Below are 26,513 nucleotides of genomic sequence, written 5' to 3' on the forward strand. Positions count from 1 at the left end.
GCAGCTGCGGTCCGGAAAGGCGGACAGGGCCACCCCTGGGCAAAAAATCCGGCTGTGGCTATTCACATCTGTGTCTTGACACTCGGTGATACATGCTACATGGAAATTTTGGATCGAAACAAGGTAAATACGCGATAATATCTCGTTAAATTCATGGAGTCTTTAATTCTGCTCTTTCATGTTCTCACATCCAGATAGGGTTTCGCTGTTTATTTAATTATTTTTTTTTACAAATGCCCTCTGTTCAAAAAATTTCTTCCCCCAGAAAATTGAGATTTTATGCTTTCCAATGATGTATCACACCTGCATATTGGACAGTTTTGAACTTTGGCCAAATTGGGGGTCTCAGAGCGGAACTTCAAGTCATCGGAGTGTTTTCCGCCATAAATCAATTCAGATTTATTTTGCATTAGTCATTTAACCTAGGAATTAATTCGGTTCATATTGGTGAGAAAAATGTAGCCGTGACCCGTTACCCAGTCTGTTTGACTGGTCTTATTAATGTCCCGTCCCCAGCAAAAAGTGTACAAGCAGGTTATGCTGTTATATCGTCCCTAGTCCTATCAATATTGAGAGCAAACCTACGCCCTTGCCAATAATAATACAACTCCGCAGTGGGAAGAGAGATTGGTGTTATGAATAAAGTTTTAATTTACAAACGGATGTGACGTAGGGAATCACAACAATGGCTGCCTGCCGACTTTGCATTTTTCTTTCTGTCCAATTTTAAAGCATTCAACACTTACTATTGTCCGCCTGTGTGTTACAAAATTGACCGAGATGGATAGACGACTTAGTAATTGTGTCGTATAGGCAGTAAGGAAGCTCCCGAGCCTGCTTTTGGTGGTCAAAATGAGCGACGTAGTGGAGAAAACCCTGACAGCCCTGCCGAGCCTCCTGTCTTTGGATTCTCAACCGGGGGCTTCGAAGCTGTCTTCCACCTCGAAACTGGGAAACCTCATCAGAGCAATTACAGAATTAACGTCCAAGCATGTGAGTTTGCTTTTCCCTCGAAGCTTTAATTCAATACAACTCGTTCAGGGGCTGACAGACTCCCACATAACCTAACGACGATTACAACTACCATGCGCATACTAAAAAACATCGGATTTTAAATGTTCATATAATGTATTCAACTGACAATGTGGCAGACACAGTAAAACAAAGTGCAAGAAAACAATATGTGAGAGTAAAAAAATGCTCATTTCTGTCAATATAGCACATTTAATTTTTTTTTTTACAAAACAAAATCATAACAATAGTTTTCAAGAAGGGGTTTAGGGGTGCACTATGTCCATTTTTTAAAACCGATATCGATAACTTCCTGGTCCTCAAGGCTGATACCAATACAATAACCGATAATATACAGTGGGGCAAATAAGTATTTAGTCAACCACTAATTGTGCAAGTTCTCCCTCTTGAAAATATTAGAGAGGCCTGTAATTGTCAACATGGGTAAACTTCAACTGTGAGAGACACAATGTGGACACCCCCCCCCCCCCGAAAATCACATTGTTTTATTTTTAAAGAATTTATTTGCAAATCATGGTGGAAAATAAGTATTTGGTCAATACCAAAAGTTCATCTCAGTACTTTGTGTACCCTTTGTTGGCAATAACTGAGGCCAAACGTTTTCTGTAACTCTTCACAAGCTTTTCACACACTGTTGCTGGTATTTTGGCCCATTCCTCCATGCAGATCTTCTCTAGAGCAGTGATGTTTTGGGGCTCTTGTTGGGCAACACGGACTTTCAACTCCCTCCAAAGATTTTCTATGGGGTTGAGATCTGGAGACTGGCTAGGCCACTCCAGTACCTTGAAATGCTTCTTACGAAGCCCCTCCTTTGTTGCCCTGTCTGTGTGTTTGGGATCATTGTCATGCACTCACGTGCCCGCAAGGCAATTAATCGCAGCGGGGAAACTACCGCCATCATTTTTATTTACTTTGCAATAAATGGAATTGTTGCATATCGTGACAGGCTTAATTATCAGGCCTATTAAAGGGCACCACGTATAGAAAGACATGTAATTCATAAAAGATAAATGTTAGTACGAGTTAGAATAATTTGATAATAAAACCCCTCTTAATGTTTCGTTTTAATAAAATTTGTAAAAAATTTAAGAGAGTATTAGCTGTCACTAGTGAACTTGACACATGTACGCAACTCCTCTCATCCACTTTTTGCGTTCATTTTGCTTTTCGTTTTGTGAAATATCGACAGAGCTGTCCTTCTCATTAATATTCCGATCGGGTTCAAATTGGAAGGGTAAACCGACGACATGTTTATATAGTTAAAAAGTGACACTGTGGAAGTCCGGCAGCGTGTCCTTGCGACGTCAACAACAATGTGGACGTACTAGTTAAAATAATTTTACAAATTTTGTTAAAACGAAAATATTAAGAGGGGTTTTATTATCAAATTATTATAACTCGTACTAACATTTATCTTTTAAGAACTACATGTCTTTCTATCTGTGGATCCCATTAATAATGTTATTAGAGCTGAAACGAATACTCAAGCAGCTCGAGTAACTCGAGTTTAAAAACTGATTGAGTAATTTCATTCACCTCGAGGAATCGTTCAATTTTGCCAGCTCTAAGCATCACGTTTTGCCCGGACTACTTCTAATGCGGGACAACGCACTGACGTCACGTGCGTAGAGGAAGAAGTAATAAAAAAACCCAACAACTTACCGGAGCCAACAGCCGATACAAACTACGCCGACGTTGCTAAAAACTACACCCGCATGATGCTAGTTTGGTAGCAGCTAGTGTCCGATGCGTCTCATAGATATCGCATGCCTTTAGATGCGAAATAACAGACTCTGCCGCGTCTGGGCAGCGTTAGTAAACAGCAGCCATCTTTAAGCAGTAGACTTTTCATCGCTAATAAATATAATGTTACTGTCACTCGCTCACGTAATGTTATACCTTTGGAGGGCTAGGTTTCTATTGATTATGACCACTGTCGATGCGTGGCTAACGTGTCTTACATACAGGCTTTATTTAATCTGTAAAAACACAGCGCTGTAGAGTGATGAGGGTGTAAAATTAAAACATAATAAAGCTAACTGTCAGTTTTAACTCAGTAGTCATTGCTGAATAAAACACCAAGTAGCACTGGTCCCTAATGTGCTCCAATACAGCAGGTATCATACATTTATTTTGAACACTGCAAAAATCCTATCAGTACTTACAGTTTAGACTAACTTCAAACTTAACTAGAACTTAAAAATAGCTTGACACAAACAACAATTAAATTGAAACACGTGGGAAAACCACGTAGCTTTCAAGTGATGTGTATTATCAAGCGTAATTACGTTTTTAGGTAAGAAATATGTTTTTTTATAAGACCTAGAAGTTTTTTGAGTGAAAGCAGTGAATTTTTTTTTCTAGTCACATCTTAGATGCAATTGTTGGCATGTACATCGAAAATAAAGACATTGAATGACTGAAAATGGTTCAATATTGGATTAAATGTCTTTTTTTCTCATGTATATTTATAATTGCTTTTTACCTAAAAAAAAATGTTTTATCCGATTACTCGATTAATCGATAGAATTTTTAGTCGATTACTAAAATATTCGATAGCTGCAGCCCTAAATGTTATCGGATTTATTCGGATGACGTCATAATTCCTATTATCGGACCGATAATTATCTGACCAATAATTATTGTCTACCTGTAGTATTTTTCTATCTTAAAAGTCGTAATTTAAGACTTTTCCAAAATGAAGTCGCGATAGAATCGGAGGTTGAGGTTTCCTGAGGGAAATCGTGCTCCATTTTAACAAGTGAATTTCATTAATGTCATATTATTTCTTCTCATCATCCTTCTATTCTGAAGGTGAAAAAACAAACACAAAAAACCAAGATGGCAACTTTTTTTAACCCCCCCTCCCAAAGTAGGATTTAAGTCCTGTAATTATACATCTTTTCATTTAAAAAAAAAAAAAAAACTACCTCATTTAGATTTCTGTTGCGAATTTTCAATTGTTTGAAACATTTACTTGTTATTTTTATCCTCTTCAGGATGAAGAGAAACTGATTCAACAAGAACTGACGGCTATAAAGGATCAAGCATCATCCCCCAACACATCCATGGTTGACTTTTTTATATCTATTTGCTTTTGTGTGATAGCACCTCAAGTGTAAACTTGAATTTTGTTGTCACGTTTCACACATCAGAGACAGATGAAGGAGATCATGGTGCGAGCCATCTACTGTGAAATGTTGGGGTACGAGGCTTCCTTCTGCTATATTCATGCCATCAAGTTGGCCCAGCAAGGAACAGGATTGGAGAAGAGAGTTGGTATGTGTGTTATTGCTTAAAAGATGTTTCTCGTTCATCTATGTCAGGGGTCCCCAAACTACGGCCCGCGGGCCGAATACAACTCGCCTCCACATTTGGTCCGGCCCCCTGAACAATACCAAAGAGCATTTTAATTTTTTTAAATTTTTTATTTTCTCAATAGTGTTTTTTATTTTCTGGCCTTTTCTGTGAAGACCTCAGAGAGGGATATTTGGTTATTATCTATTTAATTAATGGTGTTTTTATTATTATATTATATTATATTATATTATAATATTATTTTTATTTTATTTACTTTTGTTCCGTGAAGAATCCAGAAAGGGTTATTTGATTGTGGCTTTCTGAAAAACAATAAATTTTTATATTTAGGCACTCCTGCAATCGCCACACTTTTTCTGTTACAAACTGACCCCGGCCCCTCATCAGAGAAGTGAAAAGTTATGTGACCCTCACAGAAAAAGTTTGGGGACCCCTGATCTATGTTGCCATTTTCATTTAGTTGGAGAGTTTGTAGTGAATGATCACGTTTCAGTGCCCTTGACGGCAATGGACACCTAATCCATTTCATCTGGCAGCATCTCCCAGTTGAAATGGGTTGAACGTCTTTCACCGTCAGTGGCTTTCTGTGAGTTAAATAACTTGACACAATTCAGGCATGAAAATCTCTCACCTTTCGGCGAAATTCGGGTTTTAATATGGCGGACGTTTTTTGCATGCTGTACCTGAACACACTGCGTGGCTGACGTGAGAGTGAGATAGAGAGGTTTTACTTTCTCTTTTAATGTTTTGTTGCTGGCGTCAACTACGGCGGTCAGTAGGCGTGTTGTGTTGCACAATTTGATGGAATAAATGATTAGAAACCTGACGAAGCTGGCGATTTCTTTGGCGATGTTACCACAATAATAATTGTCACCTTAACTTATAAAGACTGGCAATTGGAGCTCAGCGGAGGACCGTCGAGATCGTAGACATTCTACGGCCATAATGTCGAGCCAGTTCACAAATGCGCACACCATGCTCATATTTTTCTATCATTTCCATCTTCATTTCAATGGTAAGCGTCACCTTTTTCACCACCTGCACAAACCTAGGAACCCGTGTTTTCTCAATCTCACAAGAAAATCCGCCGTGCGTGCATCTTCTGGCAAAGCAAAGAAACTGCGGCACTGTCATAAATCGTTGTATTTCGAGCATGTCATCGGATGTAGAAACAAATGGTGAGTCAAATTTTGCGTTGGCTGTCGAAAAGATCGTGTGTCGAGGTACCACTGTAGTTTAATTTACAGTGTATTACAAAAGTGAGTACACCCCTCGCATTTCTGCAGATATTTAAGTATATCTTTTATTGGAACAACACTGACAAAATGACACTTTGACACAATGAAAAGTAGTCTGTGTGTAGCTTATATAATAGAGTTAATTTATTTTCCCCTCAAAATAACTCAAAGTATAGCCATTAATATCTAAACCCCTGGCAACAAAAGTGAGTACACCGCATGGAAATTACGTACACCCCTAAATGTCCAAATTGAGTACTGCTTGTCATTTCCCTCTAAAATTTCATGTGACTTGTTACAAGCGTACTGTCAGCATTGCTGCAGAGATTGAAGAGGTGGGGGGGGAGGGGGGGGTCATTCCAGCCACCATGCTTGACTGTTGGCATGACACACGTATGTTTGTACTCCTCACCTGGTCGCCACCACTCATGCTTGAGACCATCGGAACCAAACAAATAATCTTCGTCTCATCAGACCATAGGACATGGTTCCAGTAATCCATGTGCTTTGATGACATGTCTTCAGCAAACTGTTTGCAGGCTTTCTTGTGTACCGTCTTCAGAAGAAGCTTCCTTATGGGGTGACAGCCATGCACACCAATTTATAATAATAATAATAATACATTTTATGTATAACTGACTTTACATTTGAAAAACAAATCTCAAAGTGCACATTACCATGTAAAAAAAAATTAAAATAAAAAGACTAAGAATAAAAGAGTAAAAGCAAAAACAGACAGAATCAGATAGAAATTAGATAAAAACAAGATAGTCAGATAAAATTAGCCAGAGTAAGCTTTTTGAAAAAGGTAATTTTTTAATTTGATGTAGAGCAGACATGTCCAAAGTCTGGCCTGGGGGCCAAATGCGGCCCGTGGTCGGATTTCATCCGGCCCCCAGCCTCTGTCATAAAATCAATAACGTCTGGCCCGCACACACTTAATAAATTTGTCAGCAGTACTGCTACAAGCATATGAAGTAGCTTATACACTAAATGCTGCTCCTCATTTACCCACTAAAAGGGAGCAGCACCCTAAGCAACATTACCACATGTGACTCTTTACTCCTAATTTTCTAAAATGTCGACAATCATCAGAAAAAAAAAGTTGACTGCAACGGCTGGCGCTTCAAGGATAGGTGGAAACTGGGCAATTTCGTCACTAAAATACGCAACGACTGTGTCTGCCTCATTTGCAAAGAGACAGTCGCTGTTTTTAAAGAGTTCAATATGAGGCGATATTACCAAACAAGACACGCTGACATGTATGACAAGATTACAGGGAAGATATGTAGCGAGAAATTGAAGCAACTTGAAGCTAGTTTAATTTCACAGCAGCAGTATTTCGCAAGAGCCCGAGAGTCGAGAACGCCACAAAGGCTACTTGCAAAATTGTTGAAATTATTAATTAAAAAAAAAAAAAAAAAAGTAGTGCTGCAACGATTAATCGATTAACTCGAGTATTCGATTAGAAAAAAATATTTGAACTAAATTTTGTTCCTTCGAGTATTCGTTTAATTAAAGTGGCATTGTAATGGTTGATTTTAAAAGTGTTTGCATTTAATTTTACTGATGAGGGTGGATACAATGCCCTCTGTTCTGCCTCTTTTCACATGGCTGAATCCAACTGTTCCCTGTTAAGACCAACATAAGCTAAGTTTTTGTTTAAGTGAATGCTTTTTTAATGCATTCTTAATTTAGTTTGTAGGTATATTTAGCTGTTTTTTGTGGGAATATGTGTCTGAACCACTTGTTGAGAGCATTGTAAAAAAAAAAAAAAAACTTTAGGATTTTATAGCATTTAAACTAGCAGACTTTTTCTATCCAAGTTAGCCAATTGTTCTTTTGTTGTACACAGATCCTCATTTTTAAAAAAAAAATTATATCGTTTGAGGCTCAGCTCAGGTGTTTTACTTTTTCATGTTCCTTATCCGATTACTCGATTATTCGAACTAACTAGTCCATCGATTAATCGACTACTAAAATATTCGATAGCTGCAGCCCTATAATAAAGCAAATGTGACACACAGAACGGCTTGCTAAATTTTGCTTAAATATATTGTTCTACGTAAAGGATGTCAGCCAAGGTCGGCCCCCCACATTTTTGCCACACCAAATCTGGCCCCCTTTGCAAAAAGTTTGGACACCCCTGATGTAGAGTATGGCGTATGGTCTGAGCACTAATACCATATTTTTCGGACTATAAGTCGCACCAGCCATAAAATGCCCAACAAGTACCGTCTTCAGAAGAGGCTTATTCCTGGGGTGACAGCCATGCACACCAATTTGATGTAAAGTGTGGCGTATGGGTTGAACACTAAAAGGCTGACCCCCCCCCCCCCACCTCTTCAATCTCTGCAGCAATGCTGACAGCACTCCTGTAACGAGTCACATGACATTTTGGAGGGAAAATGACAAGCAGTACTCAATTTGGACATTTAGCGATGTACGTAGTTTCTAAGGGGTGTACTCACTTTTGTTGCCAGGGGTTTAGATATTAATGGCTATATTTTGAGTTATTTTGAGGGGGAAATAAATTAACTCTATTATATGAGCTGCACACTGACTACTTTTCATTGTGTCAAAGTTAGGGATGTCCCGATCCAGGTTTTTGCACTTCCGATCCGATACCGATATTGTTTTGCATTTCCGATCCGATATCGATACCGACTTATCTGAGCATGTGTTAAAGTTTAAAGTTATTTAGCCTCCTTACTTAGTTGTCAGACTCATGTTGAAAAAGGTTTTAGTACCCTTGATAACAACTAGCCAGCTGAATTAGGTGAGTTTGAATAACACACAACGGTTAGTAACAAGAAACTGACCTGTTTATTCAGTGACAAACACAAAACATTATAAATAACAAACAGAAATGGCATAGTCAGTCAGTAAAACGTGCAAATAATATTGTAAACTGTCTTAAAAAAGCAAAACACACCAACAACCTCAGTGGAAAATCCCACAAATCCCCCAAGCTATTAGATGCTTTTAATGTTTCGTGCATTAGTTACAAAAATTGTATAAAAAGCCTCTCAGGTTTAAATAAACGACTATTTCAGTATCAAGTTAACATTTTAAAACAGTAAATAAAATACTCAAGTCCCCATTCTGTATCAGCAGCTTTAAACTACATTCAATTCATTTAATTTTGCGAATCAACTGTTAAAGTTGTTAAAATTGCTCCCGTTATTCCATAATTACCCTTCTGTCTACTTTCGACATGTGAAAGTTTTAAAACTTTTTTGAAGAGAGATTCAAGTCAAGATTTTGCCGATTTAGGAGTATTTTAGATAAAAAGTTAATTAGGTTCGCTTGGAAGGTTCACAACTACTACTCGGGAAGTCTTCTGCTTTAAGAAGGCGGCTGTTTACTAACGCATCTGTTTTTCAATACTTCAATGTTGCTAACGCAGTCGAGTCTGTCGTGTAGCATCTGGTTCTATATACATATGATATCTATTATCTCCAGTAAAACGACGCTGACGTAGTTTGTTGCGGCTGTCAGCAGAAGTCAGGTATTTTTGTGTTTTTTATCCAGTGGCATGAGTTGAGCTAAAGCCGTGAGTTGAGGATTGGCATTACCCGGGTCTAAGACAAGTTATGTTTACTTTCGGGACGCAATGCGGTCAGTTTCTCATTGCGTCCCGAAGACCGCGCTGTGTATTAGTTCCACTTTACTTGACATATTTAAATAATCGGAATTTGGATGTTTGTGAATCTTTCTCGAATCTTCAGCGGCCGAATCGCGTGTTGGATGGTGCGTCTTTACTCACGTGAGATAATGGCTCGTCATCCAGAATGAACTCTTCGGCAATGACTCTTGTTATTCCCTGGGCTTTGGGACTGTCGAGTGCCAGTTTGTCACGCATAGCAAAGTTTTTGCCAGTGTTAGTTGCGTAGGACCTTTCTTTTGTCTTCGGTTTCTTAACATACTCCTCATATTGTTTGAGGTGGTATTTCGCTAAATGCTTGATTAGGTTGGTTGCATTAAAACTTCTTACAGCTTTACCACTACGCTTGACTTTATTGTGGCATATGTTGTTCTCTGCCTCTTCGTCTATGTCGTCCTTTTAGGTGAAATGATCCCACACAGCTGACATTTTTACCGATAAAGTCTCTCGGTAAATTGGGAGACGGTAATGTAAATGTGGTGTGTTGAAGGTGTGCCGTAAAATGCGGACCGGATTTTAGGGAAACCGAAGCAAAAACTGGAATGAATTATGTACATCGGTGTGCTGGAAAACCCGGACCAGACTTTTTTAAAAAACTGGATCGGAAGTCTGTATCGGAATTTTTTCCCATGTTCTGATCCGATACCGATGCGCATTTTTTTTCCCATATCGGCGTCCGATCCGATCCAAATATCGAATCGGGACATCTCTAGTCAAAGTGTCATTTTGTCAGTGTTAAAAGATATACTTAAATATCTGCAGAAATGTGAGGGGTGTACTCACTTTTGTGATACACTGTACTGTCGCAATTCCCTGCTATTGTGGTACACCGCCCTCTGATGGTCAGTTATGGCAAGTGTTCGAACCAACCCATGTGACACCTAGCTCTGTCTTGTGAAACGTTTCACTATTTCGTCATTTTCAGGGTACCTCGCTGTAGCTTTGTTCCTGAATGAAAGTCACGAGCTCCTTCTACTTCTTGTAAATACTGTTTTAAAGGTCAGTTTTTTCCTTTTAAATAACAGACTACTTTAATATGTATTTTTTGAACCATGTCTTTGTATGCTTTAGGATCTCCAGAGCACAAACCTCATTGAAGTGTGCATGGCTCTAACTATTGTCAGCCAATTATTCCCCAGAGATATGATTCCTGCAATTCTTCCTCTTGTGGAAGAGAAGCTCACTCACCCCAAGTAAGATTTTTTTGTTTGTTTTTTCAATGTCTACATTTCAGCAGTATATCTTGAGTTTGTTTCTGATTCTATGTCATAAAGACCAAAATATCTGCTGACCTTATCCACAGAGAAATAATTCGACGAAAAGCAGTCCTGGCACTTTACAAATTTTACCTGATCGCACCCAATCAAGTTCAACACATCCACAACAAGTTTCGCAAAGCTTTGTGCGATAAGGATCCAGGTGTTATGACAGCGTCGTTGCACATCTACTTACAGATGATCAAAGTAGGCGATTGAAATTTTACCCCAAAAATGCAGACATTTTAAGGGTATTTACTTTATTTATTTGGCTTTCATTTAGGAGAACCCAGAAGGTTACAAAGACTTGACTGGCAGTTTTGTCACCATATTGAAACAGGTGGTGGGTGGAAAATTGCCAATGGATTATAACTATCATAGTGTTCCGGCTCCCTGGCTTCAAATTCAGCTTCTTAGAATTTTGTCTTTTCTTGGCAAAAGTGACAAGAGGTAATTCAAGTATTTGGGATGCCTGATACTCGAATAAGACATTTTTTAATGTATTTTTGTTACAGTGCAAGTGGCATTATGTACGAAGTCCTTGAAGAGTCTCTACGAAAAGCGGAGATGAACCATAATATCACTTACGGTATTGCATATTTGAATTAAAGGGATTTAATCTTCTTCTGATTTTGCATCATTTCCTCATCTGTCTTTCTCCAGCAATTTTGTATGAGTGTGTGAAGTGTATTTACACAATTCACCCAAAAGGTGAACTGTTGGAAAAGGCCGCAAAATGTATTGGCAACTTCATTCTGTCGCCAAAGATTAACCTAAAGTATATAGGTGAGCAGAACCCAGGGCAAACGGCAGCATGTTTTACAGGTTGTCTTATTTTCTGGAAGTAATTTTGTCTGTGGTGCCTCAGGCTTGAAAGCTCTCACCTACGTGGTCCAGCAGGATCCTAAAATGGCCTTGCAGCATCAGATGACCATCATAGAATGCTTAGATCATCCTGACCTCATCATCAAACGTGAGGTGAGACTCATGCTGGTTTAAGTGTGGTTTTTCTTGCATGTCAACTCTCCATTTCACTGAATCGCTTCTTCTCTGTGCGTAGACATTGGAATTGCTTTTTAGGATCACCAACGGCAAGAACGTCACTGTCATTGTGGAGAAAATGCTGGAATTCTTGCGCACCAGTAAAGATGACTACACCACTATTGACCTGGTGGGGAAGGTGGCAGAAGTGGCTGAAAAATATCCTTTTGCTGAAAACGTTCTTAATCAGGGGTGTCAAACAGCAGTTAATGCATTTCTTCGGAGGGCCATTGTGTCTGTGAAATAGAATCGACTAATAGACAACTAATCAATGATCAAAGGAATTGAAAAATATTTTGAGAGTTGTTTAATTAGTTAGAGAGATGGTTGACCTAGAAATTGTCCAAATACACGTAGTTTCCCGGGTTACAAACGAGTTCCGTTCCTCTGCTGGCGATGGAACCAGAATTTCCGTGTAAATTAAAACTAACCCTTTAAGTACCCCTAAATACTCCCCAAATCTCAATATAACTTTCCCAAAACATGTATAAAATTCATTTTAATAGTATAAAGTAAAAAATAAGATCTTGTACTTTCCATCAATGCTGAGAGGTGTTACTGTAAAGCTCCTTTCACACATACGCTGAACTGGTTAAGTCTCGGGATTTAAACGGGTAGCCCTTATATCTGAAAGCATTTAACCCGGACGTGGCATGTATGAAAGCAGCCCGTTAATTCCTGGGTCACAGCGTGAAGGCTGGTGACATAAATATCATGGTGGCCGATAGTTATTTCCTCTTTCTTCGCAGTAAAACGTAAATTCGTAAACGAATATCGCAATTATCAACATGGTAAACTAGAAAGATGGCAAAATCAAACTGAAAACATAACAAAATTAAATTGCGACTGGATCTTAGAGCCGAGGAAGAGACAGTCCAACGTCCATCTTTGGAAATGTGTGGTTTATTTTGTTGCCGCTACGGACCAAAAATGACGCAACTTCCAGGTTATAAATTAAATTATAAATTATTTTGATTATTAATTATAACTATTAGCAAGTATTCTTTTATATATATTTTTCTCCATTTATATTGCTTTTTGAAAAAGAGTAACACTTTTAATACTGTATTTATTTTGTTTATGTATTATTATTGATGTATTGTTGTATTTATTTTTTTAATTAAAATACTCAAATCCAATAGATTTAATGAATTCTTCAAAAATGTATTTTTTTTTAATTTATTTACATTTATTTTAAAAGGGAAAAAACTAAATATTCTTTGATGCCTGTAGTTCTCTGTACCCTGGAAAACAGATTCAATTTCACTACACTATGCCGCGGCACACGGCACAGTGGTTGAAAAACAATGCTTCAACTTTTATTCATAACTACAGAAAATGTATAAAATTGTATTTTATCAAAAAAAAAAAACATGAAGTCAATGCACATGATTTGCTTTCGCAAGCCTCCCAAAATGATGTGCGGGCCCGCAGATGGTCCCTGGACCTTGAGTTTGACACCAGTTTTCCAGATATGCTGGCACATTGGTTTATTTGAAAAACGACCTTGGTTCAATAACATTGCTTTTCCTATTAAACATTCTACATATGCACCTGACAACAAGTGGTTCATTGACACAATGAACTCTGTGTTTTCACTGAGTGGAGACTTGATGCAACCAGACATCCCTAACAACTTCCTCAAACGGATTACAGAAGGTCAACCTTTTATAATGTCATTTGATTTCCTTTGGTTTCATGTCGTTTGTGGTATTACTCCTCTCAAATTTCTTCCTTCATGCTCCAGGATTTGAAGGTGGGGAACATGACAGGATGTTGAGGCTTTTTGCAGTGGATTCCTATGTGTCTCTGCTTCAAGAAGAACCTAGTAAGCTGCCTCAGCGCTTCCTTCAAGTTATCAGCTGGGTGATTACCATTTTTATGTGGTTCTTCCAAATGCTACAATTTGACTAGTTACCTTTTCACAATACTGTCAAGAATGCAAAATAATACTAATAGTCAGGTGTTTGTGTTTCAGGTGCTCGGTGAATATTCTCATTTAAGAGAAGATCTGGAACCGGCCACTGTTGTGAAACTTCTGGCCAAGCTTTTGGACTTGAAGCAAGCCAGCAGTGAAACCAAGAGCTGGGTCCTCTCGGCGATGACAAAACTCTGCGAGGGCGAGGCGAGTACCTCTTTGCTACAGGAGATTTCTGAAACGTTGAGCTGCTCCATGGACACAGTGCTGAGACAAAGGGCTCAGGAACTGCAGAACCTTCAATTAAATCCTGAGTTGCGGGCCAAAGTGCTACCTCGAAATGTCTGTGCAGAACCTCTGGAGGTAACAACATTGCAATTTGGAATCAGTTTTGTAGTTGAAGTACACCATGAAATGATTTATAACATCATACCACCATTTTCTACATTCCCAGGTTGATTCCTCACTATCATTTTTGGATGAATATGTGTCGGAAGCGTTGGCTGCTGGCGCTGCTCCTTACAAGTCACCCCATCAACGTCATGAAGAGCTCACTCAGGGAAAAGGTTCAGTAAAACTAACAAATGTATTGATCTTTTGACAGCGTCTGAAATGTTTTCACAGTGTGCTTTTATTCCTTTCTCAGCTTTAAGCCTGGATCCCTACAGCCTTCCGCTACCTATCAGCATGTCGTCGTGCAGTTTAGACGACAGACAGTCTCCCACCTTACCCTCAGTCAGCTCTGGTCTGTCGGGTGACAGTAATGACCCTTCACATAAAGCAGGGTGTGTTAACCCATCTCCTCTCTACTCAGTTCAAAATGTGCTTTTTAACACACTCCCAGTGATATACATTTTTTTTTTTCAATTTAAATATCACAGATACAAAAAAAAGAAATCTTAATACAACCAATTTGGGCTGTTTTAAGACATCATTTCGCACCAAAATTTCAGGCAATTGTGCCTCATAATGTGTGCTGTCGAAGTGCACTTAAATGTTGGTTGTTTTGCATAGCATCAAACCAAAAGGAACTACAACTACTACTACTACTACTACTACTTACCAAAAGTAATTACATGGAAATTAGGTTTTAGAACAGATTAGAAGTACATTTGTAGAGAGCTATTAAGAAAAATAAATAAAAAAACAACTCTTGAATTTATCCAAGATTCATTTCGGACATTCATTTGCCTCAACCTATTTGTTCTTAGATGGGAAAAAGACAACAATTTACTAGGGCTGTCAAACGATTAAAATTTTTAATGGAGTTAATCACAGCTTAAAAATTAATTAATTGTAATTAATCACAATTCAAACCATCTCTAAATTATGCCATATTTTTTTGTAAATTATTGTTGGAGTGGAAAGATAAGACACAAGACGGATATATACATTCAACATACTTTACGTAAGTATTTGTTTATTATAACCAGTGTTGTTAATCTTACTGAAAAAAAGTAATTAATTATAGTTACAAATTACTTCTCCCAAAAAGTAATTGCGTTACTAACTCAATTACCTGAATGTAAGAGTAATCAGTTACTTGGCAAAGTAATTGGTGATAATTACTTTTTTTTTCCTCAAAAAAAAAAAAAAAAAAAAAAAAAAAAAAAAAAAACCTTGGCCACACTATGTGAAGTTTTTTGTGGAATTTTTTGGTACAATTGGCCCGAGCCCAATTCTTTAACCTAATTTGCCCTTTACCCTGAATCAACTGTTAAAAGTTGTTAAAATTGCTCCCATTATTGCATCAGTTCCCTTCTCTCTACTTTCGACATATGAAAGTTTTAAAACTGTTTCATCATTTAAAGATAGATTCAAGTCAAGATTTTGCCGATTTAGAAGTATTTTAGATAAAAAGTTACTTAGGTTCGCGAGGAAGGTTCTCTACAACAGAGCCGTCCTAAAAAGCCTACTGCTTTAAGATGGCGGCTGTCATTTTGCATCTAGTTATATCTATATACAGTATATGGGATATCTACCATGTCTACGATATCTACCATAACATGCGGGCGTAGTTTGTCCGGCTATCGGCTGCAACATGTATTATTGGAGCTACCTAGCATCGCGTTTGCTCGGCGTCACAACTTTCTTGCCTCCTCCCCGCTCCTGCTCTGCTCTGTCGTCTCGGTGAGTCCGTCTCCCTCAGACTTTTCGACCAATATAGTAACGCATAGTAACGCATGCCTTTCCGTCCTCAGTAACGGTAACGGCGTTGCCAAGATGAGAAAAGTAATTAATTAGATTACCCACTACTGAAAAAAATAACGCCGTTAGTAACGCCGTTATATTGTAACGCCGTTATTAACAACACTGATTATAACAATAAATCAACAAGATGGCATTCACATTATTAACATTCTGTTAAAGGGATCCATGGAAAGAAAGAACTTGTAATTCTTAAAAGATAAATGTTAGTACAAGTTATAGAAATTTTATAATAAAAGCACAATGCTCATGAATATATACAAAGAAAGAATGCAACTCTCAAGCGATGCATGTATAAGACACAAACAGTGTGATGAGACTGCGAGACCTGCCACTACTGGATGCAGACGTTAGCTGGTCTGTATAGCACTGTCTATTGGTATGAGTTCGCGTCGACATATAATCACGTCAGGAGAGCGTGCTGAAACCCATAAAAATCAGTCTCACCCAAGCACCAGCAGAGGGCGACAAAACACCAAAAAACAAATGCAAGTAACGAGGACACGACACTGTGCTGTCATTAATCTGTTTGAGCGGGTCATTCCGCACATGCATTAAATGCGTCAAATATTTTAACGTGATTAAAACAATTAATTACCGCCCGTTAACACGATAATTTTGGCAGCCCTACAATTTACATAACAGCATTACCAGTTAGGATTATGGTGGCGTATTGATACAGTACGTAGTGACTTGATGACACAATTTCTGGTGGAATTACTTGGGAATGCATTTATTCTGATTGTGACTTTAATGTGAATTGTTTTTGTAATATGGTGATCCCTCGCTACTTCGCGCTTCAAACTTTACACCCTCAGTCCATCGAGGATGTTTTTTTTTTTTCAATCAAAAAAATAAATAAATACAGATGAGCTGTCCCGAGCCGATCACGTAGTCTCACTCTCCATCTTTGTTGGTCAGGCAGTGCACTGGAGTTGCATAGTAAATGATTGACAGACATTTAATGTTTGATCTTGCCACAAGATAGCTTGGAAGCGAAGCTTCAAAGCGGCGCATGTGTCAATCATTTAACTTGTTAAACAGTTGCTATGGTAACTCATTGTGTGTAAGTGAGCAGCTTGAGCGGATTTGAGTGGACTCAATGAACCATGTAATAAATACAAGCATTTTTCTACTTTATTCTTGTTTAAAAATATTTCTATGGGACAGTAACATGATTACAACTTATCATAATTATTACATTTTAAGTGCTTAAAAACAATTTATTGAAAAACATATATGGCGGAAAACACTCAGGTGACTTGAAGTTCCGCTCTGAGATCCCCAATTTGGCCAAATTTCAAAATTGTCCGATATGCACGTGTGATACATCATTGGAAAGCTTAAAATCTAAAATTTCTGGGGGAAGAACAATTTAACAGGAAGGCATTAAAAAAAATTTTTAAAGGCAAAACCCTAACTGGAGGTGAGAGCATGAGAGAGCATACCGGTAATTAAAGATGTCATTTACGTCAAGACGTCGTAATTATACAAATTACAGACCTCTACATGCTTTGCAAGTGGGAAACCCAGCAAAATATGCAGTGTATCAAATACTTGTTCTCCCCACTGTAAATATTTTGTGTCTGTTCAAATTTGAATGTGCGACTGGAATCTAAAATGAATAGTGCTTGATTGTGATTGATCATTGTGATTTAATGAAAAGGTTTTGGTTAAATAAAAAAAAAAAAAAAGGTAAAGAAATGTGAAAATATTCAAAAAGTTTTGTGAATATGTTCTAATGTGATGACGTAATGTCTACTCCTCTCTATTTCAGTACCACAACTCTGAAGCTGGATAAAGTGAAGCGAGTGTGGGGGAGGGAAGGTTACCTAGCCCAGAAGGAGGCAGCAGAAGAACCTGCCAAGGTTGAAGTGCCCAGTCCGGTCCATTCAACTGGCCAGATCGCCATCTCGCAGAACCAGAACCAGGCGCCAGTTGCTGATCAAGAGAAACAGCAACTGGCATCTTCACTGTTTGTTGGCCTGGGCGCCCAAACTTCTTTGTCCTTGGTGAGGTGACGAACGTAACGCTCTCCACACTGTCTTTGCAAATTTGTCTTTTGTAGAGGCAGAATTTAACCCCTCATGCAGAATTTTAATTGCCACCTTTTTATTGTTGACTTCTTGTCTTGAAACAGATGGGAAAATCTGAAGAAAAATCCAATTTTTTCAGGAAAAAGGCTAAAAATAAGGTTTTGTCCTTACAACCTAGCCAGCAAACATCCAACTCCAGCATTCCTATTCCTAACAGCATAGATAACCTGCTGTGTAACGACCCAATGGAGGCCAATGTGCACCCAGAACCGCCCTTACCTTCGCCCAAACAGACCTGTGATGCTGCGGGCGGGCCTACTGACAATAGTTTAATTTCTGCTAGTTCAGATGAAACAGAAGAACCTGTCAGAATACAAGACTCATCTCTTACCTCTCATCTCCCTGCTGACTACATTGGAGTAACGCACTCCGAGATCACTTCTTTGTGTTCCTGCCACGGTGTGGATCTCGCCGCCTGCCACGTGAACAAAGACGACTGTTTGGTGCTGGTTCTTTTTATTTCTAACTCCTCTGACTCGGATGTACAACAGTTACAAGTGCAGGTGGCCTCAGAGGATGTTGAGGTAAATTGGGAATGATATCTACTTCTTTTACTTAATAATAATTTATATTCAACACATTGACTGCCAGTGACCGCAAAAGATCGGGTTGCCGGTGAATGATCATGTTTTAGTTCAATCGGAGCAAGATAAGATCAACTTTACTTGACATTGCAATATATGCAAGGAAATTTCATTCCAGGTTTAGCCTGACTGAGTCAGTTAAAACATCACATAGTACATACTTGGGTGCCTGCCAGATCGCTATGGAGAGCGCTCTGGAAGTGTGAAATGGAATAATAGGGGTGGAGGTTGCGAGGGGGTGGGGGGTTAAAAAAATTAAGATGGGTCTGGGCAACAATGAAAAGATATTAATTGCAACTAAAAATGTGACAACTTTGCGATTGATCAAATTTACTTAAACTTAAGAATAGCATATAGCTCAGTTTTGGGGTTTTTTGCCATATGAATGAAAAAGTCTGTTCTCAAAAAAATATGCACTTACATTACTAAACAAGCACTTTCCGGGAGCAGACCTCTGCTAGAAACGACTTCTGACATGTGTGACTTTTGATCTCATTACACACACAAAAAAAATAATCTGTACTGTTTTAAATTACATTCATATTCTGCAAGTTTGATAATAATCGCTTAATTTGTTTTTAAATGATCTTGAACACAAAAATATGGACGGACACTTACATACAAAACTGAATACATAACCGCCACTAAAGTACTTGAACAACATGCTATTTTGCAAGTTCTCCCACTTAGAAATCATGGAGGGGTTTGAAATGTGCATGATTTTTTAAAACAAGTTATTTGTGTGTAACAGCTGCAAATAAGTATTTGAGCACCTTTCTATCAGCTAGAATTATTACCCTAAAAGACCTGTTAGTCCGCCTATTAAAAGTCCACCTCCAGTCTATGTATTACCTGAATCAGATGCACTTGTTTGAGGTCGATAGCTGCATAAAGACACCTGTCCGCCCCATACAATCGGTAAGACTCAAACTTGTCACACGGCCAAGACTAAAGAGCTGTCCAAACACCAGAGACAAATTTGCACACCTCCACAAGACTGGAAAGGGCTATGGAGCAATTGCCAAGCAGATTGGTGACAAAAGGTCCACAGCTGGAGCGATTAGAAAATGGAAGAAGCTAAACATGACGGTCAATCTCAATTGGAGTGGAGCCCCATGTGAGATATCACCTTGTGGGCTCTCACTGATCCTAAGAAAGGTGAGGAATCAGCCAGAACTACACGGCAGGAGTTGTTCTAAGACCTAAAAAGAAGCTGGGACCACCGTTTCCAAGGTTACTGTTGGTAATACACTAAGACGTCCTCTTTTTAAATCATGCATGGCATGGAAGGTTCCCCTGCTTAAACCAGCACATGTCAAGGCCCGTATTAAATTTGCCTATAACCATTTAGATAATGCAGAGGATACATGGGAGCAAGTTTTGTGGTCAGATGAGAGTGAAATAGAACTTTTTGGTCATAATTCCACTAACCGTGTTTGGAGGAAGGACAATGATGAGAACTATCCCAAGAACACCATCCCTACTGTGAAGCATAAGTGTGGGAGCATCATGCTTTGGGGGTCTTTTTCTGCACATGGGACAGGACGAGTGCACTGTATTAAAGAAAGGATGACTAGGACCCTGTATTGTGAGATTTTGGGGAACAACCTCCTTCCCTCAGTCAGGGGTGGCGTGGCTCAGTGGTAGAGTAGTTGTCCCCCAACCAAGAGGTTGTGGGTTCGATTCTTCGTCCTGATGAACTCGTCTAAGTGTCCTTGAGCAAGATACTGAACCCCATGTTGCTCCTGGTGCTGCGTCACCAGTAGGTGGATGGCGAGATAGTGTAAAGCGCTTTGAGCGCCTTGAAAGGTGGAAAAGCGCTATATAAGTATAACACCATTTACCATAGCATTGAAGATGGGTCGTGGCTGGGTCTTTCAACATGACACACAGCCCAACATGACACACACCAAGCACACAGCCAGCAAAACCAAGGAGTGGCTTCGTAAGAAACATATTAAGATTCTAGCATGGCATAGCCAGTCTCCAGACCTAAACCCAATAGAAAACCTTTGGAGGGAGCTCATACTCAGTGTTTCTCAGCGACAGCCCAAAAAACTGACTGATGGGTGGGCCAAGATCCATCCTGCAGTGTGAGCAAACCTGGTGAAAAACCACAGGAAAGGTTTGGTCTCTGTAATTGCAAACAAAGGCTACTGTACAAAATATATTTCTTTCTCCGGTGTTCAAATACTTATTTGCAGCTGTATCGCACATATAAATTGTTTAAAAAATCATTAGTGAGCAGATTTCTATTTTTTATTGATATTGTGACAGCTGTGTACAATGTCACCTTTAAATCATAATGGAAAAAAATTTAACTCATACAAAAGTCACATTTTCTATTTTCATTGTTTTGTTTTTTTTAAAGGATTATTATATTAAAGTTGTATCATTTTTTTCCCCCTTCACCCAGGTGTCCTATGTCTCTGAGTGCCCAGTAGAGGAGTTGAGGTGCCACCAAGTACAAGTATGTCAGTACTCCCTGACTGTCAAGAGGCCTTCAGTTCATCTTCAAGTGGCCGGTCAACTTTCTTTCAACATGCCTGATAGGAATCCTCACACAACCAATTTCTCATACAAACTGCCGCTTCCCTCATTCATCAGGTGAAACTAACGTTACAAAGTAGTGGAACTATTTGTTCATTTTAACCATACGTGTTTGTTTTGTTCTCAGGCCTTTAGCGCTGTCCACAGAGGAGTACGGCAAAATGTGGCTGGCCTTCTCAAATGATACACAGCAGAACTTGACGCTCGTTGCTGACGTCCAGGATCCTCTAAAAGTGACACTGGATGTGCTGGAGAGGAAACTTAACCTTCATGTGGTGGCCGTCATAGGTCAGCATTGTATTACTGAAGCGACTTCTATAGTGAATCTGGATAACCTTCAAAAGTTGTCTTTATTTGCTTCCCTAAAGGGACGGAGGGAATCATAGCTTGTCGGGTCCTCCCGAATCAGCCGTGTTTGATGCACTGCCGAGTGCACGGCGAGTCGTTGGCCGTATGGTTGCGCTCTTCAGTCCAAGACTTGCCAGACTGCCTACTCTACCACTGTCAGAGAGCCCTACAGGAACTCTGAGCACTGATGTCGTTGAGCTGCATCAGCTCACCAGAAGAAAACAGTAACTAAGAAGAGAAAGGCTGTATCTGCATTACTATGACTATCACATCCGCTGTTAATTGACTGGATGCAACATGAGGTGAAAAATATACAATTAATGGAATTGTTTGAATTCTAATATACAGGGGTTGGACAAAATGACGGAAACACCTAACATTTTGGCATCATAGTCATTGAGCATAGTTGTCAAAGAATGGCATGAGGAACAGTTGAGCAGCTTGTATGGTCGGCACAATCCCCAGACCTCAACATTATTGAGCATTTATGGTCAGTTTTAGAAATTCATTTAAGATGTTGATTTCCACTGCCATCGTCCCAAAAAGAGAGGGTATTCTAACTGAAGAATGGCTTAAAATTCCTTTGGAAACTATTTAAAAGTTGAATGAATCAACACCTCCGAGAATTGAGGCTGTAATTGCCGCAAAAGGCAGACCAACACCATTTAAAATATTTTTTTAAATGATTTTTTAGGGTGTTTTCATTATTTTGTCCAGCCCCTGTAGATGTACAGTATGTACACAAGGGGAAAATTATTGACACAGTCCTAAACATGTTGCAGACTATGAAAGGCTGTGGTCAACATAAAAATCTTCTCTTTTTTTTTTTTTTGTCCGTAAATCTTCCATTTAAATTGGAGATAACAAGGGCGTAGGTTTGGTCTCAACATTGGTATGGACGAAATAACAGCATAACCTGCACTTACACTTTTTGCCGGGGACGGGACATTAATAAGACCAAACCGATTGGGTGAACGGGGGCCAGGGCTACATTTCTCATGAATATGAACCAAATTAAATGATAAGCTAAATGATTAATGCAAAATAAATCTGTATTAACCTATTTCACGTGTAGTGGTTCAGGTGATTCTATTAAAACTTTTGTTTTCAAAATCTACTAAATAAATATTTTGAAAACTTCCAGAATAAATGTCTGGATTTTATTAGCACATTGAAATTGCAGTATTTTAATATAACTTCAATTATATTTACATACACAATAAAAACAAACTTGTTCATAGTAACTATCCAAGAATGCAAAAAATAAACATTTGTATTAAATACCACTCAACATTGTCTGTAACTGAAAAAAAAAAATTCTTAGAGTACAGTCAAAAATTAGGACCCCCTTTGGAAGCATGTGTGTTTTCTAACATATTTGGTCCGTTGGATATTTAATATGAATTTTAACAATCTTGATGGATTCAAGTATTAGAACTAAACAATTAAAATTGAAAAAAAAAAATTTTTTTTTATAACTTTCTGTAAAATGTAATTTTAAATAAATGCAATTTCTGTTGAGGATTAAATTAGGACACCCCTACATTCAATCCCACTTAAAATGCCTAAACTCACAAACTATCACATCAGGTGTACATAATTAGACATCATTACCCAGTGTTTTGAAGGAGGCCTGCCTTATTTAAACCTCACATTAAGTTTGGTGTGCCCCTGACTGTTGAAGTGAGAGAAAACACCATGGTGAGATCAAAGGAGCTGCCTCAGGCCTTCAGAAAGAAGACTGTAGACACTTATGAGTCTGATGAGGGATTTCAAAACATCTCAAAAGAATATAGAATCAGCCATTCCACTGTCCGGAAAATAGTCTACAAATGGCGGACATTCAAAACAATTGCCAACATGCCAAGGTCTGGCCGTCCATGCAAGTTCACCCCGAGAGCAGACGGCAAGATGCTAAAAGAAGTTTTAAAAAAAAAAAAAAACTAAAATGTCATGTCGGGACCTACAGCAGGCTCTTGATACTGTTGTTGTGAAAGTGCATGCCTCTACAATCAGAAAGAGACTTCACAAGTTTAACCTTCATGGGAGGTGTGCAAGGAGGAAACCTTTGCTCCCCAAGAAGAACATGAAGGCCAGATTGAAGTTTGTTTGAGTGAATGTAGACAAAGACCAGAACTTCTGGAATAATGTTCTTTGGACAAATGAATCTAAAATGGAATTATTTGGACACCCGAACAGAGGACATGTTTAGCGTAAACCCAATAGAGCATTCCAGGAAAAGAACCTCATACCAACTGTGAAGCATGGAGGTGGAAGTGTCATGGTTTGGGGATGCTTTTCTACAGCTCACCATCACAGAATCCACCATGAATTCTATCGTGTATCAGAGAGTGCTTGTGGAACATGTGAGATCAATCTGTGAAAAAAATAAAGGTGAAGCGAAACTGGACCCGGCAAAATGACACTGACCCAAAACATACCAGTAGATCCGCAAGGACTTGCTGAAAAAGAAGAAATGGAGAGTCCTGGAAAAAGCCCAGATCTTAATCCCATTGGGATGCTGTATGGTGACTTGAAATGGGCTGTACATGCAAGAAACCCATCAAACATTTCACAGCTGAAAGTATTCTGTGTTGAGGAGTAGGGCAAACCTTCCTCAGACCAATGTCAAAGACAGATAGATGGCTACAAAAAGCGTCTCCCTGAAGTTATTTCAGCCAAAGGGGGTAACACTAGCTATTATGTGGTAGGGTGTCCTAACTTTTTCCTCAGTTAGAAAATGCAACTTTGTTGACATATTTGGTTCAATGAGTAAAACAATTTCAATTTTTGTTGTTTACCTGCAATTAAATCACTTTCTTTTCCAGAGATAAAGAAAAGCAAGATCAGACATTGATATGTGAACATTTCTTAATAAAGAACTGAATATTTCATGGGGTGTCCTAGAATTTCCACAGGACTGTATAACAAAAATGGAGCCTTCCTTCAGGTAAAACATGACTGCTTTGGTCCACAAGCACAGCTAAATTCAACAAAAAATGAAAACTTTTTGCCTCAACTATGATTGATATGACTGTCTGAAAAGATGTATGTATAGGCGGCAAATAAAAATAATTTTAAATAATGTAGAAAATAAATAAATTCATTTTAAATACAAGTTATCAGCTAATCAATCGTGCGTTTGAGGGGGGAAATTCACATTCAGCAAGTGAAAAGGGCTAAATGTAAGTCAGCGTAATGGAAACAATTCACTTAATAATGGTCGGGTCAATTCTATCCTTACAACATATGGGAAGACAATCTAAATTACCTATATAACTGAACTCATCATTTATGCATATAAGGTTACTTAGTAGTTGGTGGGGACAATTTGAGCACCCTGAAAAGTTGGTAGTATGATGTCCCGACCGTCCCTATGCAAACCTATGCCCTTGGAAGATAAGAATTCAGATTCTGTGAAAAATTGATGCCTTGCATTAAATCTGGATCCAAATAATTGAACTATCAAGATGAAACATGCTGTAAAATGATTAATCTATCAAAAACACTTATACAGATTTCTGCTGTATTGGGAGATCTTCAGTCCCAAATTACTGATATTAACCGCATTTATACAAATTTATTGCAGTATTTGAAGGACACTTTGTTCAGTTCATTGAATTGAAAATATTACTGCTGAAGTAGTAGATGCAGGAAAAAAACAATTCAAATTAAGTTGACGGGATTTGTCTGGTTAAAATTAATGGTGAACATAACGTCTATTCATGTCATGTGACATCTTGCTTTAATCTATGCACTCACCTTTCTGGTTTTGGTGATCAGTGGTTGTTAGCAAATATATATTTTTGTATTCCGCAGTATTGAGGAAACAGTTGTTTGGTTTATTTTCACATGGAAAGTATTTTATATTAGTTTATTTATAATAAAATAATGCTGTTAGTTTGCGCTGTGTCAGATTATGTCACCATTTTGAAATTAAGTTTGAGGAAAAAGGTTTTTTTGTTTTTTTAACAAATGTTTTCTTTGAAGCATTATTGAGAGTCTTAAACGTAAATCCAATGCCTTATTTTCTATAGCCAAGGTGGCATGTTTAGTTTGTGCCTGTGGTACAGATGCTAATAGTTCAGATCGCAGAGTGCCTAATGCGCATAATATACTAACTTCAATAAATTCATAAAGTCCAACATGATTGTGACTCTTGGATCATTTCAAACTACACGAAGGATTGAGTTTCCATGTGAAGATTGCTAAATTAAAAATGTTTATAATAATGAAGATTGCGAGATGAATCGTGTTAATGTCATACATTTTGTTCTCAGTTAACACAGTTTGATAACAATGTCAGGGAGGGATTAAAAAAAAAATGGAATAAATGGTGATTTTAATGTCACATGCATCCCATTACAAATTGTATTATTTCTGTTATGTTCTAATTAAAAGACAGTATCAAACAGTAAAACAGTATCAAATCAGTTGTGATGAGTAATGTGATACAATACCATACTGTACATGATGTTTTTTGTATTTTGTGCTGTCTGATATGAAATGTCTATTTCTGATACATCGGTTACGCAACTTTAATTCATTCTGTGACCACGCTTGCAACCACTTAAATGAATTCTAAGGCTATTAACCCTTTATAGGGCAAGTGAATTTTTGGTAACTAACTTTTACTGCCATTGAGGATGATAGATGCCCAATTATGTGCCTCATTTTATCTTTCTGCCGTGAATTTAAATGATCTTATTACTAGTAGACATTCAATCCGTTTGTGCTGGGAGGGAGGCAGCACTTACACTCATGTAGGCCACACTTACACACACCGGCCACTTTATTAGGTACATCTGTCCAACTGCTCGTTAACACTTAATTTCTAATCAGCCAATCACATGGCGGCAACTCAGTGCATTTAGGCATGTAGACATGGTTTAAGACAATCTCCTGCAGTTCAAACCGAGCATCAGTATGGGGAAGAAAGGTGATTTGAGTGACTTTGAACGTGGCATGGTTGTTGGTGCCAGAAGGGCTGGTCTGAGTATTTCAGAAACTGCTGATCTACTGGGATTTTCACACACAACCATCTCTAGGGTTTACAGAGAATGGTCCGAAAAAGAAAAAATATCCAGTGAGCGGCAGTTCTGTGGGCGAAAATGCCTTGCTGATGTCAGAGGAGAATGGCCAGACTGGTTCGAGCTGATAGAAAGGCAACACTGACTTAAATAACCACCCGTTACAACCAAGGTAGGCAGAAGAGCATCTCTGAACCCACAGTACGTCGAACTTTGAGGCAGATGGG

The 26,513-nt window shown here is 38.5% G+C and overlaps 1 protein-coding gene across 2 annotated transcripts; it reads left to right on the forward strand.

Moving 5' to 3' along the window:
• The first annotated feature begins 680 nt into the window (after positions 1-680).
• ap4e1 (adaptor related protein complex 4 subunit epsilon 1) lies at positions 681-25,401 on the forward strand. Of its 2 annotated transcripts, XM_057836334.1 has the most exons (21): positions 681-993; positions 4,032-4,103; positions 4,188-4,311; positions 10,181-10,254; positions 10,327-10,448; positions 10,559-10,718; positions 10,795-10,961; positions 11,027-11,100; positions 11,175-11,297; positions 11,380-11,489; positions 11,572-11,711; positions 13,099-13,211; positions 13,300-13,418; positions 13,531-13,833; positions 13,925-14,036; positions 14,117-14,255; positions 17,456-17,690; positions 17,819-18,298; positions 20,775-20,965; positions 21,036-21,196; positions 21,277-25,401. In XM_057836334.1, the coding sequence occupies exons 1-21, from the start codon at positions 853-855 to the stop codon at positions 21,435-21,437; spliced, it is 3,321 nt and encodes a 1,106-aa protein (XP_057692317.1). In that variant the 5' UTR covers positions 681-852; the 3' UTR covers positions 21,438-25,401. The 2 variants fall into 2 exon arrangements, with proteins under 2 accessions (XP_057692317.1, XP_057692318.1); XM_057836335.1 differs by lacking the exons at positions 681-993; positions 10,181-10,254 and having other exon boundaries at positions 4,034-4,103.
• Positions 25,402-26,513: the final 1,112 nt, after the last annotated feature.

The sequence above is a fragment of the Corythoichthys intestinalis genome, chromosome 5 (assembly GCF_030265065.1).
Source record: "Corythoichthys intestinalis isolate RoL2023-P3 chromosome 5, ASM3026506v1, whole genome shotgun sequence".
NCBI lineage: Eukaryota > Metazoa > Chordata > Actinopteri > Syngnathiformes > Syngnathidae > Corythoichthys > Corythoichthys intestinalis.

What these genes read in the sequence shown, in the direction of transcription:
- ap4e1 (XM_057836334.1), top strand. Translation starts at nt 853, where the DNA reads ATGAGCGACGTAGTGGAGAAAACCCTGACAGCCCTGCCGAGCCTCCTG. An exon ending in TCCTTCAAGTTATCAGCTGG is followed by an intron (nt 13,419 to 13,530) that starts GTGATTACCATT and finishes TTTGTGTTTCAG; the next exon opens with GTGCTCGGTGAATATTCTCA. An exon ending in AGAGCTCACTCAGGGAAAAG is followed by an intron (nt 14,037 to 14,116) that starts GTTCAGTAAAAC and finishes TTCCTTTCTCAG; the next exon opens with CTTTAAGCCTGGATCCCTAC.